A 15,196-nucleotide genomic window follows, 5' to 3' on the forward strand; every position below is an offset into this window, starting at 1 on the left:
GTTTAATAAACATTTTAATAATGTTCTTTGTGTTTTTCTATGCAGCTGACTGTGTGCAAATTTAGTAACTGCACCTTTATTTTAGTCCTAAATGTTTAGTTTTTTTGTATTCAGATCAACAAAGAAATAAAATATCCTTAACATCCATCCATTTTCTAACACCCTTATCCCTCAGTGGGGTCAGGAGGTGCTGCTGCCTCTCCAGCTAACGTTTCAGGTGAGAGGCGGGGTCACCTGGACAGGTCACCTGGACAGGTGGCCAGTCTGTCCCGGGCAACAAACTTCATCTTTTATGTCTAATTTACCTCTGTTTCCTATGGATTGTCTAGAAATACAACTAAACAAAGTTGTTTTTTTGTCAAATAATTTTTCATGTTTTTTTTTCTACCAACATAGAACAGTAAAACAGCATTACTTGTTTTGGGAAATAGTCCTAGTGAAAAATACTAAGCTGGATTTTGTAATTAAAGAACTTCACTTCTGGGGGTTATTGGTGTGATTTTCTTTATTTTCTTTTGAAGCTCCAGCTCTAGACAAACCCATATGCTCCCTCAGTCAATCACAGCAGTAACTTTTTATCTCACCCTCACCCACATCTACTAAATCTCATTATCTGACAGCAGCTTCGATCGTTAAAACGTGCCAAAACAGAAGCTTTCCTCCTCTGAAAGCCTCATTTAACTCTTGGCAGTATCTCCTAACTTTTAGTTTGTTTCCCTGACTGAAAACCTCAACTCTGATGAGGCCAGTTGTGAGAGGACTTTATATGAGACTGAGGAAAACACACCAATCTGTAAACCTGACACAGAGTGGCCTTTCAACATTTCAGTATTAATTCCCAAAATGTGCACATTGTTTCGTTTTCAGTTAAATCGGTGGTTCTTGTTCCATCACGCAGTGAAAATGTGATGCGTTGTCATTACAAAGCAAATTCTGCGGGAACAGAAAATAGTTATAAATCATGGGGATTTTCCAGTTTGTTTTTGTGTTTTGTTGTTTTTTACAGTGAATCTTGTGACACCAACCTCAGATGAATCAGTATTAATGCTGATTGATTGGATGTAAAAGATTATTTGTCAATATTAACTTTTAATAAAACCTTCACATACCATTATATTATAAAAGTTTCCCGTTGTACAGTTTATTCACATCTTATAAGTTTATTTTAATGAAAATACACAAAGGAGCAAAAACTTCTAAATAGAAACAGCCTTAAACTTTATGAATCACTGAAAACATTTAAGTACATTGTTTCTTCACTTTAAATATATATTTCTCTGATTTAAAAAAAATCTAAAGTAAAGAAAAATGTCCTGACTGGTTTTTGGCAGTTTTACTTTCATTCTTTTAAATGACTTCATTGTTATTCTGTCCTTCAGTTCAGCTGCTTTAACCACAAACCAGGAAGTCACTTGAGTTTCTAATTCAGTAGTGAGAAGCTACATTATTTCCGACCACATTAAACATGATTATAAATTGAACATAGTTGCCAAATTAATGCATTTAATTAATACATTTTAAGCCCACAAAAACATTAGAAGGAACTTAAGATAGCATAAAACAAGAAGACGCAGCTTGTCTAGTACGTAGAGGTCGTCTTTCAGATTTAGTTTTCCTTCTATAAATAAAGTAATAAATAAACAGAATAGTCACTACTGCTGCTGCTGCTGCTGCTGCCCCAAAGTATAATCCTGTCCTTCCCCAATCCTCTGATGCAGCGCTGACAGTTGCTGGGAGTTCAGATGGATGAGAGTCTGTGGTGAAGGACAGGAGGAAAGAAACTTTTATTGTCCAAAATTCAAACAGAAAACTGTTCTCACTTCGAAGTATAAATTTACTGGCTGTTCAAAGCTCACTTACCGGTCACATTGAGGTTAAATGTGTCTGATCCAAAGCAATGGCCAATCCTCAGTTTACACACAAGACTTCCAGAGTCTTCAGTCCTCAGTCTGGACACATGGAGTCTGATTCGTCCTTTTCTGAGGACGTCTTTGTCAAACAGAAGTCGTTCTGAAAACTCGTCATCCTGAGACTCTGAGACTTTATCACCATTATGTTCAACATACTCGTATAAACGTTTATGATAGTTTGTTATATCATCTTTGAGCCAATCACAAGAAACAAGCCACAAGTTGTTAGAGCACTCTAGTTTGGGGGTGAAGGTGAAGTCCAGTGTGATGTTGGCGTTCTTCTCAGCCCAATATGACTTCTGTGCTGACTTTACATCAATGTCAGCTAATGGTGGAAGTAAAAGTTAGACAGTCAGAAACACAGGACAAGCAATTATATCAAACCTTTGTTGTTACAATTAACTTTGATTTTATAACCTCTTAATATTCTACTCATGTAGTCTGAACTCCTCTGTCTGGTGCTGAAGAGACAAAGAAAGAAAGTGAGGAGATAAAAACTGTGTCTAAAACGTAGTTCTGTTCTCTGTGGCTGATTTTCCAGTGACGGCCATAATCACATAGAGATGCTGTCATGATTTGAGGGTGAAACAGGCAGCACAGGTGAACAATGAGACATGGAAACACAGACACTAGTAGCTACTCAACAAATAACAACGGTTATTAACCCTAGACAAGGATCTGACAGGGAGTTTTGGACACCGGTGAGGTTAAATAAACAGGGAAGGTGATCAGGGGAAACAAACTGGGGGCAACAAAGGGGAAAACACGACAACACAGAACTAATTAACAGAGAAAATCAAATCCTCACAGATACCCGATACAGTTTAAAACATTTATTTTATATTATTGATTAAATAAAGTTAAAACTGACCACAGAGATGTGAAGAGAGATGTGAAGAGAGCACGATGAAAGCCATAACCCTTCTCCCTATGAACATAAAAAACAATCAGTGAAGTTATTTTCAACACTCGGATAATTCAAAGCCTTTTCCAATGACACTACTAAATATTCAATACAGTTTAGTTAGTAAAACAGCCGTTTTTTCATCAATACTTTAATGGAAAAATGTTTTTGATCATGCACAATTTAGTTTCTTTAAGATATAATCCATTGATCAAGGTAAAGAAAATATGGAAGCCATTAAATCCCTTTATTTGCAGAGAAAGCTCTAATTGGTCATTTCATATTCAAACTGAATTCAGAGCTTTTGTGATAAAGTGAGCGATTCTTTAAGCCTGAACTTTCTACTAATCAAGCCAGTAAGTATATAAGTTATCAATGCCTGGCTGTGTAGGTTCTCATATTAATCACAAACTATCTAAGGGTTTTCACTGATAACAGTAAATATCTATGGATTAAAATTTGGTGCACAAATATGTTCGATACTTGAGTCTCTATGGCACCATAATGTGGTTCAGCATTGAACCGAAGTAGAACATTTTCTAAAACAAGTAGATGGATACGCTGGATATCAAGCACTTTGACAGAATATCTTAACAGATACTTACATTTCCAGAGACAGAAAACTTGTTCTTTTGTCCAAGCCATCAGTTCAGGGATAAAAATACTGTATATAAAGAAAAACAGAAAACCTGACAGGACACAATTTTCTCTCTCTTTGATCCTGTAACAAAACTACTGATTGTTAAAAGTGTTTGCATCAGCGTCTAAGATGAGGCTGTATATATAAGATATCATGTGTTTGGTCTTGTGATCGGGCTGATTTCTCGTTCAGACACAGTTTCACTTTTATGTTCCTCAAAAAAAAGAAAACAATTAGCTGAACTGATGTTACTGATCTGATCTGTCCAATGCATTTAGATGCTTCAAAACCCAAAAATCATTTCGGTAAACAAATAATCTGCCATGTAAATCAAGTGTTTTGATCCGCTAGTTCAAAGTTACAAAGTATTCTGTCTTGCTTCAATTTAATATTTAATTTTATGGGTTTTTTCTGCATGATTTATTTGATAATATGTTCAGAATATCAGTTCCAACATTTGAATAAATGATCTCTGTGAATCCCATCAAGTTTCTCAGGGGATCAGAGACTCGTGCAGCTTAAGAAGAAGGTGTAAAGCTCTAATAGAGGCTAAATTATACTGAAAACTGTCTTTTACTGCCAGTCGGCTCAGAACTATGACGACTATGTTGCTTTTCAGGAAGGAAGAAATAGTTTTGGGGTCTCAGGTGAGAGAGAAGCAGAAGTAACAGAATATGATGGGGATGTGCAGTTCATCCACAGTGAAGGTCATATTCTTTACGTCGTTGTAAGGAATATTAAGAGGGTTTTTTTTCAGCTGTGTTTTTATGCAGCAGGTAAACAGGTTGGTTCAGAGAAGTTCCCACTGCGCAAGCACAACATCTTTTAACACTTTACTGCTGAGTACAAAACAGCCTTTCTGCTTTCTGCTGATTAAGTTTTCCATCATTTCCAAATTTTCCCTGTTTTATTTTTTTAACTTAATTTTGCACTTAGATTCAGCTCTTAGCAAACAAACCTTCTGTTCATTTTTATGTTTGTTGATTCCATGCTTGCTTTGCTTTGAAGAGCTCGTTTTTCTTTTTTTTTCATTATTATTTTGTTTCATCTCTGTAATATGACAATAAAATGCAGACCCATGTAGCTTTTGCTGTTACGATAATGATAAAATAATTTAATCAACATGGTGAATTAGAGGGAGAGAACAGACATGATCTGGACCAGAGAAGGCTGGTTATCAAAACGTGGAGCGACAAAAGAAATTAAACAAGCTATTAAATAACATAAATAAATATTAAAAGACCCAAAAAGTTGAGCATATTGCTGAATTGCGTTGAGGTACATCAGTGATTGTTTTCCTCTATGTTTCCAGCAAAGGGCATCAACTATCCACATTCCTGCTGATCCGCCCCATAAAACAATCTGCTACACCTGATAATTCCCCCTCCAATGTTTAGGGCTGTTGTCATGGCGACCCAACCAAAACACTGATCCCTGACGGACATGAGAGCACAAGCTTGTTATGAAGTTTAGATGAGCATGATTAAGCATTTAGACTGACACACCAACAGAAAGTGAATCATCATCTTCAAGTCGCCGTGACTCGTTTACTGCGGCGCTGTGACAAACCGCTGCAGCCTGGAGGAAACGGGAAGCTGATTTACTGTGATGTCACACCTACTGTTGACAAAAATTTAATTTTCTGAACCAAATGGAGACTCTTTTTACATTTATTTAAAAGTAGAATAATGCATTCTTAAGATAAAAAGCCTTTATGAACCTTTTTGCCTCATCTGTTCATGTTAGCCGAAGCTAAAGTCTTAACTTATTATGTCAGAGTTTTGAATTTAATTTTCATGAATCTCTTGCTTTTTTTCCACATATGATGCACTTTCAAATTCTCAATATCTGTTTGTTTGTGGAGGGGAATCCACACCATTTATTAGTTGTTGGTTTTTGATTTGTTATTGTTTCAGACTTAGGTCTTATTTCCTCTTCTTGTTAGTTTTTATATTTCATGTGGGATCGAGGCTAATTTTGTGTGAAATGAATCGTTTCTGTGTTGATTTGGATCACGACTCTTCTGAAAATGTTTTTTTTTCTGTCTGCAGCCGCTCGATGTCTCTCAAAGTATTTTAAATGTTTCACAGAATCACCACTATTTTTCCACATTTTTCTTGTTTTTGCTTTGCACTCGAGTCATGTGAACAAATAAAATCACTGTTCCGGTAACAATGAGCTAAACTGGATTTTTTTTCTCATAAATTAGGAAATTTAGTTTGAGACATGCAGCTCTATATCACAGATCAAGATAAAACCTGCATTTATTCACTCATAATATTTGTGATGACTCCTTTGTTAACATAACTGTGACCTTTTCTCAAAGTGAAAGTTGTTGCTTTGCTGTAAAAACCTGTCATGTCTTCACTGTTTCTTCCTGTAACTGAGTTGAACCTGCACGTGTACTTCCTGATGTCCCAGTTTATTTACTTCACTCACTGTTCCTATGGAAACACTGTTTCAAAAGTCATTTTCAGGGGTGATTGAACGCTTACCTACATAATCATTTTATATATTTACATTATTGATCCTGTAGAATTTCAATATTTAGGCCTCATTTCTTTAGGCTGTTCTTCTAAACATTTTTAGACACATGTAATGATTTTTTTATTATTATTTCTGTTGCCTGCGATACCAGCTGTGTTTACTACCACTGTAGGGTAAACAGAAACGTCAGAGGGAGCGGTTCTTTGACGTAACACTTAAAAAACTCCCCGTTTGTAGCCGTGAAAAGGAATGCATCTGTGAGTAAAGAGTATTTGCAGCTGCAGCAGCTCAGAGTAACACAAGCTGTAAAACTGAGAGTTTTAAACTTCACAAGCAGAGTGAAGCATTCTGGGAGATATTGATTCAGGAGAGCCAGCAGTCTGGTTATTATGTGAGTATTGATGATATAACAGAACTGAGACAGATGGAATTGCAGAAAACAGGAGCTGTGGATTATTTACTTTTATGTAGTCTTTATTTTACCAGATTAAACTCTTATTGTTAAGTATATTTTGGGTTAAACAGCTGGCAGAAGAATAGACACATAAATAATTTGACTAGTGAATCGTGGAGCTTTGAATAAACAATCAGTGCAGCAGGTTATTCAGGTTTTACTGTGCAGCAGTCAGATGCCTGAATGCCAGCAGGTGTAACTGTTTTTACAATGTTTTTCTCACAGATAATCAGGGATTTAAATCTCTTTAGCTCCTAGTAGATTTTTGCACTTGAACTTAGCTTCATTTGCATCAAAGATCTTCTGTTTTCCAAAGGAAGAAGATGATCTGCAGGATCCTGCTGCTCACTGCCATGACCTCAACCATCTGTGGTGAGTCAACATGTTAAAATGAAAGCTAGCAGAAGAAAAAATCTACAAAACTTCAGGCTGCACCAACAAAACTTGTTTTATTTGGAAATAAGTGAAGGAATTATAGAGCTGCAGGGAAGGCAGAGGGTATTAATATGCATTAAAAACTTGTTTACTTAGGTTTGTGCTGGCAGGTTGTAAACAACTTCCTTACTGTCAGACAGGAATGACTAAGCTGTAGGTAAAAATGCTGAATGTTGAGTCACAACATGCCTGGTTCAGCAGATCAGATTGTAAAAAAAAAACTAAATAAAAACTTAAGGCACGTGTGCAAACTGTGTCCCATATTTTTATTAGGCCATTTGTAGATCATAGAAGTTTTTTGTATTTTGCATTGTGTAGAGAATGTTAAGAAAATACATTTAAAATATGCTAGTTTTAAAATTTAACATGACTTGATTGAACTAGCCTAATTATAGTTTTAAAATTTATAACTTATTCTGGCCCGTTGACCTTTATGTTACCTGTAGTTAAGGCAGATTGTTTGCCAAGATCTTTGATCTGCCCTCAGTAGCAATCAGCAGAAAGTTCCAGCTTTTCACACTGATCTGTGAAAGCCATGAAGCAGCAGGAGATCAGGAGAGTACCTGCTTCCACCTCATTTAGATAATGGTGACAACTGGTGTTTGATCTTGTGAACAAATTGCAGGGGGTTTCTAACTTTAAAAAGGGTCAGAGAGACAGGTCCTGGTTGGATGAGCAAAGATACGCCTTATTTGAATAAATTAAATACAAGAAGATAAAACTTTCTACACAGAGTAGCAAATCAGATTTTAAACTTAGAAGGGATCAATTATCCTTAAATTATTGGTCAAATCTACAGGGACAAAGAAATGATCATCCAACATTAGAAGTACTTAAACATGGCTGGGAAAAGGAAAAGAAACAATTAAAGAGCTTTGGATGGATAATAAACTCTAAAGTTAATGAAATTAATTTAAATCAGTTAGATACATGTCAGGCAGTTCCATTATCTGCGGTTCCACCTTGGATACTTCCTGATGCTGAGGTTGATTTTTATTTTTAGAAAAGAACAAAGATAAATTTAACAATATGAATAGATATATAATACAAGAACACTTAAATGAATATTATAACTATATACAAATCTACACAGATGCATCAAAAAATACAGCTAATAAGGTAGGGATAGCATTTATTGTGCCACAGTTTCAAATTAAAGTAGGAAAAAGGATTAGTGATGGAGTCTCGGTGTATACAGGAGAAATGCTTGCCTTGCTATTAGCAGTTCAATGGGTGGAAGAGGTAAGACCAGTAAAATCAATTATTTGCTCAGATTCTAGTTCTTCGTTATTCAGTTTGCAAAATAATAAATCAGATAGTAGACCAGATATATTAATTGAAATACGACAAACACTTTACAGAATCAATATGATGGGGCTAACGGTAAATTTTGTTTGGGTTCCAGCTCATCATGGGGTTAAGGGGAATGAAATGGCAGACAGAATGGCTAAAGAGAGTACTAATCGGGTGAGGATAGATATTAATGTTAGTTTTAATATAACAGAAATAAAGAGTATAATTAAACAAAAAACAAGAGAGAGGTGGCAAAAGTTATGGGAAGAAGAAAAGAAAGGAAGGTGGTTATATAAAATTCAAAAGAATATTGGTCAAATGAGAAGAACAGAAAGAATAAGGAGAGAAGAGATAATTATTTCACGGTTTAGAATCGGACATACTGGACTAAATAGGTCATTATTTTTGATAGGGAAACATCAGACAGGGAAATGTGACTGCGGGGAAGATGAGACAGTGGAACATGCTATTTTGAGCTGTAGGAATTATTTGATGCAAAGAAATAAATTAATTAGAAACCTTAGTAGTATGAAAATGAAATTTGATATTGTTGATTTATTACAAAAAGATTCAGGAAGTAGAGGATATGAGGCCTTATTTTATTTTCTTAAACAGTGTAAGTTGTTTAATAGGATATAGTTTTTTTTTTTTTTTTTTTTTTTTGTCATGTGGTCCACACTCCTTACCAGTTGGTGGCGGTAATGCTTACCTAAAGTTTCTTGCCAACCGCCATTAAATTTCAACTAGAAGAAGAAGAAGAACAAATCAGATTTTGCTCTTTGCAATTTCTCCAAAGACGTCTTTGCTTTTTATTTGTCGTTTCCATCTTTTGTCTTTTTTCCTCTCTCAGGTAAATTCACATGTTGTTTGTGCTCTGAGGTTTCTGGTGTTATGTAAAGTGCTTTTCTGGTAATAGTATGCATCTGTCTTGAATAAATGCTGATTATTGTGACGCTGTCTTCTCTGCGTGGCTTTTGTTTCCACGCATGGAATCATTGAATCCGGGAGCACAAGAGAATATAACGAGCCGGAAGTTGATGATTTTATTCTCTTAACAAGAAAGAAAAGCTTGTCGGAGTAGCTTTATTTTAATTGTACTGTATATTTGCTTTTATTTCCTTTCTTGGTTTCAGGCTCGGTGTCGAGTCACAGCGACGGTCTGCTTTACCAGGCGGAGGAACGTGATGACGTCACCATCGAGTGGCGCTTTGCCCTCAGGCCTGGCCTTACAGTCTCCTCCCTTAAGATCCACTGTATTCAGTTACCTGGGCTGAAGGTGTTTTACCATCTGGACAGCAGCGTCGTCGAAGCTCAACACCAGCAGTTCGCTGGTCGGGTTCGGTGCGATGAAGAAGCGCTGGCGGCGGGCCGGGTCAGACTTCACCTGGCCGGCGTCAGGGCCGAGGACTCGGCCAGGTATCTCTGCAGAATGGCCACAGGGCGCGGCAGGAAGGTCAAAGAGTTCACGCTCAACGTCACTCGTAAGTTTCTACTCAACTAAAATATATTTTTGATTGTCCAAACCTTTGTCTTCAACATAAGAAAATAATTCACAGAAATGTGTGCTTCCTGTTATTATGTGAGCAATGCTCCTTGGGGATTGAAGGGAACATAAGTTTTATTTTTTAAATATTCCTTTAGGAATCAGTGTCCTTTATTTTACATAAATATTCTTCTAAATGCAGCATTTTCATAGGTACAGTTAGACAGTAACTAGTTACATTTATTCAATTGCATTTATTTGAGTGACTTCTTTGAAAAAAATTTACTTTTAGGAATATTTTTACTATGCTGTACTTTTTACTTTTACTTCAGCAACTTTATTATTTAGTATTTCTGCTCTTACTTGAGTTAAATTTCTGGATTTCCTTCCCACTGAATTAAAAACAAACATGTTTTAACCAAAGATTCACCAGACAGACCCTCACCTGCAGTTTTTGTTAAAGTTTCATAAGTTTTTTATTAAAAGAAACAAATTTGGATAAATGTTCTTTTCTTGATTTTGATACTTGTATAAATTATTATTATTTGGGCCTGAAAATACCAAAATTTCCTCTTGGCCTTATATTTTGGTCTGTCTGATGATGTAATTCTTAAACATGAAATGATTGATATTTGATCAGTACTTGATTGGCTCTACTCTCATGGCATATTTTTTTATTTTTCCAGCCCAAGTTGAGCCCAGAGTGACGTCAGAACAACCAGGACCAGCGACCCGAAGGAGAACCGGTCTTTGTGTCGGACTGGGTCTCTTCACCGCGGCTTCAGCTTTTCTAGCTTCCTGCGCTTCACTCATCAAGCATCACAGCCCAGGATGCCTGAAGTGAAGAGACTGCAGAACCAGGCCACAGCCGGCTGCGTTCATGTTGCATTACTGCCCTCTGCTGGTTTGAAGAGAGAAGGCATGAAACCAGGCAGGCGGAAGAGGAAGAGGTGATGAAGTTCACTGGGTTTTGTTACAGAGTCGATAAATTACTGGTCACACTGTTGGTGGTTTGAGGTAAATCAGACAAAACAGGGAGAGATTGCAGCCTGAGAAGCTCGTGACTTTATCTTGACATGGTTTTGTCTTTTAAGGTGGATTATTTGTGCAGGTTTAAAGATGTTTGACGTCTACAGAGAAGACCATGAGTTACTTATAGTCGTTAGAAATTCATTAATTTAAACCTTGTTGTAAGTTACACCAAGCTGGTCTTGAGGATTTTAATGACTTTTGTTATAAAATGTTTTAATGTCTACAGTTTGTACCATATTTTGTTGTTTTGTACTCTATTGTGTGATAAATTATCATTGTTTTTGTCATAAGTCAAACACTGACAACATTCACATCTCGACAGATACAACAATCAAATTATTATTTATTTTTTTTTACAGATTTTTAAATCCAAGCTGTTCAGAAACACATTTCTACTTTTCTACTGGAGATTATTTATTTTAGGATTAATCTGGTTGCACTGAGAATAAAATCATGTTTGTAGAAAACTTGATGTCATTCTGTGATTTGCTGTTTGAAAACTGAACTTTGTGATTTAAGATGTTTTGTTTTGGGGATGACAGATGGATTAAATCTCCGGTCAGAACCTTTTTGGTTATAAAGTCTAACCAGGTTCTGTCTTTGGTTTTTAGTTAAACTATGTTAACAGGAAACATGATCTGTAATCTCTAGTTCAGCTCTGTTTTGCATGGGCTGTATAGAAATGCAGCTGAACAAAGTTTTTTGTTTGCTTTTTTTATTTTCTTTTTTGCAACTAAAATAGAACAAGTTAGAAGCAACAGTCTTGCTTGTTTCCTAGTGAAAAATACTATGGTGGATTTTGTAAATAAAGAACTTTACTTTTTGGGAATTACTGGTGTGATTTGCTTTCTTTTCTCTTGATTAAAATATGTTAACATCTACTACAAGTAGTAGTAGTTTGTATAAAAGTATTTTATCCTAATATTTGTTCATTTTGGAACATCCTGCACCTGGACGTGGGCCTGAGTGATTCCTCTCCACTAGCGCCTTGTACCTTATTAGCATAACTGAGAGCATTAAAGGACAGCTTTTTTTTCAGATTGCTGGGACGATCTGATTCAGATTGTCAGATTGCTATGAACCAAAAATCATCAGATTGCTATGACGCAATCTGATTTATTAAAAAATGGATTTCATGATCAACTGGTGTAAATGCGCTGCAAAATTACAGAATAAATTGAAGTATTGTTATGGTTGAGTGCAACTCTGTTTTGGATTGATGCATGAAGCTTTGCTGAATTAGGAGACCTGATCGGTCTGACAGCAGAATAATGAGCAAAATGAACGATGGGGAACCCTGGAGCAATTTCCAGAACATGCTTCTTGTCATTTTAGGTTTGACCACTGGGTGTCACTGTTTGTAAATCTGAACTAAGTCCAAAAGTTAGACTTAGTCTTTTATTGGCTCTTTTTCTCTCTGTCTCTCCTTGTTTTTGCTTTTACTTTTTCAGTTCCTGGATATTCCTACTGGTACAGATGCTGATAAAGGTCTTTAATCATCACAACCGTCTCTCATCATCACTGAGACTGCTGGTCTGGTAAATCATTCTTTACCAGACTGTTTAAGTGACATTAAAGTGATGTTATTATGCATTTCCAGGCACATAGTGCCATTTTAAAGCACAGTTATGCTATAAAAAATTTCATATATCAAACATAACTTAAAATAAATTTGACTTATCAATTTCACCTTGAAATTGGTTTCTGTCTCTTTAAGAAACTCCAGCTTTTTTCAATATTCCTCCTTCATATTGAGACAAACCCACATGTCCCCTCATTCAATCACTGGGAATACTCTTTAACTCGTCCTAGTCATCAAAAGCTCAATTTTTTTGTTTTATTTCTATGAACAATAAATAAAAAAATAAATTGTGGAAGGCCCCCTGTTGGTCAGGGCCCCTAGAATTGTCATCACTTCCCCCCCTATACCACGCCCCTGGTTGCGAATAATTACCTATTTACTTTATTGATTGTTGCTGATTCTTGTGTTTCATTTGCATGGAAACAGCGTATTCTTAAACAGATTGTGTATAGATATTGGCTTTCTAAACTTTTATGTAAGAGAACAAAAATGAGCACCATCTAGCAATTTTGCTGTGGCGACATTTCAATTAAAAAATGAAAAGATCAATATGTGCATATATGTGCATGTAGACCCAATGTTTGTTTTTCAAGGCAGGTTCCGGTAGTGCAAATATGCAGCAGAGAAACTGATACTCAGGATGTAAACATTGAGTTCACCAGACAGCCTGAGGGAACAAACTGTCTCTGGGTTTTTGCAGGCAGCGCTTCACTATCCGAACAGTGTGAACAACCAATACATTAATTAAATATAGCAAGAAATATTTTAGGAATTAAAAAATAAAAGCTGCAATCAATTCCTGTTTGCTCTTTCATGTGTTAATGGAGGAATTTTAGAATAATGTCCGACCTTTTTAGAAAAGGTGGGATGATCCTGCAGGGTAACAATTTACTGCTGTAAATGTTTAGGGAAAGGAAAAAAAACTTTAACGACTGACATCAAATTAATTAGAAAATGATTTTTAAAAAACTGATTTATCAAGTGAAAATGATAATAACATAAAATATATTTATATCTGGAGAGACTCAGATGGAGAAAAAGCAACAGTTGGAAAGTTTTATTTGACTTGAGGTTCTTTGGCGCCAGCAGAAGACGTGGCTGCCGAGAATCGCCCCGAGCTCAGGGAGGGGCTCAGGGTGGCCTTCTGCCCCGGGGCAAATGGTGGAGGGAAGCCTGGTGGAAGGATGAGGGTGGAGACGGGGAGGAGGTGGATCCATGTGGATGTTTGGCTTTAAGAAGGGGTTCTTGAGTCATGATTGGCTGAATTGGAGTGACAACTTGCTGCTGATTGGATGAGAAGGAGGCGTGACACACTGTTGATTCCGGATAGGATTACAGAGTCACCCAGCTTGAATTTACGCTTAGGCTTCATTTCATTTTTTTATGTAACAAGTTCTAGAACAAACAATGAAACAAATAAATTTTATACCTGGATTAAAAGAGGACTCATGGAAACAAGTCAGTAGCTGGAAGCAGATCATTATGTACCATTCACTGGAAAGACCAAAAGATTATGTGTGTCAATCATAATGATAATAAATCTGACAGTCTTTGCACATTTAACTTAACTTGGCATGCTGTGCTGCCAGTAATTAGCTAATAATTATTAGTAGTATTTGTGAAATAAGCTAAAGTTTTAGGATTATTAATGCTGACTCTTCCCATTTTGTTGAAAACTGTCCAAATTCTGCTGCTGTTTTTAATCCAACTTTTACCTGATTGTGGTGTTTTAAATGAGTCACCTCTAGGATGTGTGAAACCCGTTGGGTCAGAGGTCACTATGCTTGCATGCTCAGATACAGCAGGGCACGAACAAGACATTTTCTGTGTCATAATTAGATAAAACCATATTTTGCTAAGCAGAAAGTGTCATTTTTATGCAGACATAAACCAGGAGAACTGAGAGCAGCAAATCGCAGAATGAACACAACGTATTACACAGTGAACCACACAATCATGGCATGTTTGTATTTCTGTCATTTAGACATTGTTTTGACTTATATTCATTAATAAAACATAACCAAAACTGTAACTTATATTCATATCTGAAGTCGAACCCAGGTGATAATTGAGCTTCTTGGAACCAGCTGTGTTTGTTAAAAGGGTCAAAGTGGATGCTACCCGCCTGTGATTCAAGGAAAATAAGGAAGTATTTCCTGGAATTACAGGAGTTGTTGCATTTCATGTTTAAACTTGTCTCTCCACTGATGCTCTGCAAATTGTGGTTTTTACTGTGTAGAAGATAAGTAAACACAAAGTAATTGAGAACTTTAATAGCCGTCTCATATGGAGTTTGTTTTTCCATTACGCTTCCTTGTGTCTACTGCTATGCTTGTCGTGATCCGTGTTTCTATGTGTTTATTTTTGAGTTTCTGTTTGATCCTGTTCCCTGTGAGTCCTGTCTCTGCGTCTTCCCCCATTGATTGTCTCCCAGGTGGGTCTCCTTCCCTGGATTACCCCATGTGTATTTAGTCTCACCTGTTGTCTGTGTTCTTCGTCGGATCCTCGTCATACGTCTATTGCTGTCAACTGTCTAAGTTCATCGTCACGCGCCAGTAGAACTGCCAAGTCCTGGTTCGTGTTCGCTCTCATTTAGTCCCGCAAGTCAGTTGCTACCGGTGTTTAGCCGTGTGCTTGTTTTGTGCCGTGCTGCCTGTCCTGGACTGTTTTGTGCTCTATTGTCATCATTAAAACCATCAATATCATCTACATACCTGGGTTTCAGCGTCTCTCCTCACCATCACCTACCACCGTTCATGACAATCCTGAAAACACCTACAGCAATAATGGAAACGAATACATCAATAAATCGATCAGCTTTTATTTGTATACCACGTTTCAGTAACGTATCTGAACTTTTTATAAATATAGTTGAAACTAAAAGGTTTTGTCAAATCCTTTTAGGATTTGCTACTTTGCTACTGGATTAATATTTTGGGTTCCTCTGGCGGTTTAAAAGACCATGTCCTGTTTTTA

General features: G+C 36.6%; 1 protein-coding gene and 1 long non-coding RNA gene across 3 annotated transcripts; one reads left to right on the forward strand and one right to left on the reverse strand.

Annotated features, from left to right (window-relative positions):
• Window positions 1-943: 943 nt before the first annotated feature.
• On the reverse strand, window positions 944-3,622 carry LOC145548972 (uncharacterized). Its single transcript, XR_014084917.1, has 3 exons — window positions 3,420-3,622; window positions 1,861-2,838; window positions 944-1,754 (listed from the first exon to the last, which is right to left on the reverse strand). It is a non-coding gene; the product is annotated as an uncharacterized LOC145548972 (long non-coding RNA).
• A 2,583-nt stretch (window positions 3,623-6,205) lies between these two features.
• LOC145548801 (uncharacterized) lies at window positions 6,206-11,467 on the forward strand. 2 transcript variants are annotated; one of them, XM_081599774.1, is made up of 4 exons: window positions 6,206-6,332; window positions 6,712-6,767; window positions 9,257-9,604; window positions 10,293-11,467. In XM_081599774.1, coding segments are annotated over exons 1-4 (564 nt in total). In that variant the 5' UTR covers window positions 6,206-6,330; the 3' UTR covers window positions 10,451-11,467. The 2 variants fall into 2 exon arrangements, 1 of the variants encoding a protein (XP_081455900.1); XR_014084799.1 differs by lacking the exons at window positions 6,206-6,332; window positions 6,712-6,767 and adding an exon at window positions 7,833-8,973.
• The last annotated feature ends 3,729 nt before the right edge of the window (window positions 11,468-15,196 follow it).

This window comes from Poecilia reticulata, chromosome 18 (genome assembly GCF_904066995.2).
Source record: "Poecilia reticulata chromosome 18, P_reticulata-male-v2, whole genome shotgun sequence".
NCBI classification, from domain to species: Eukaryota; Metazoa; Chordata; class Actinopteri; order Cyprinodontiformes; family Poeciliidae; genus Poecilia; species Poecilia reticulata.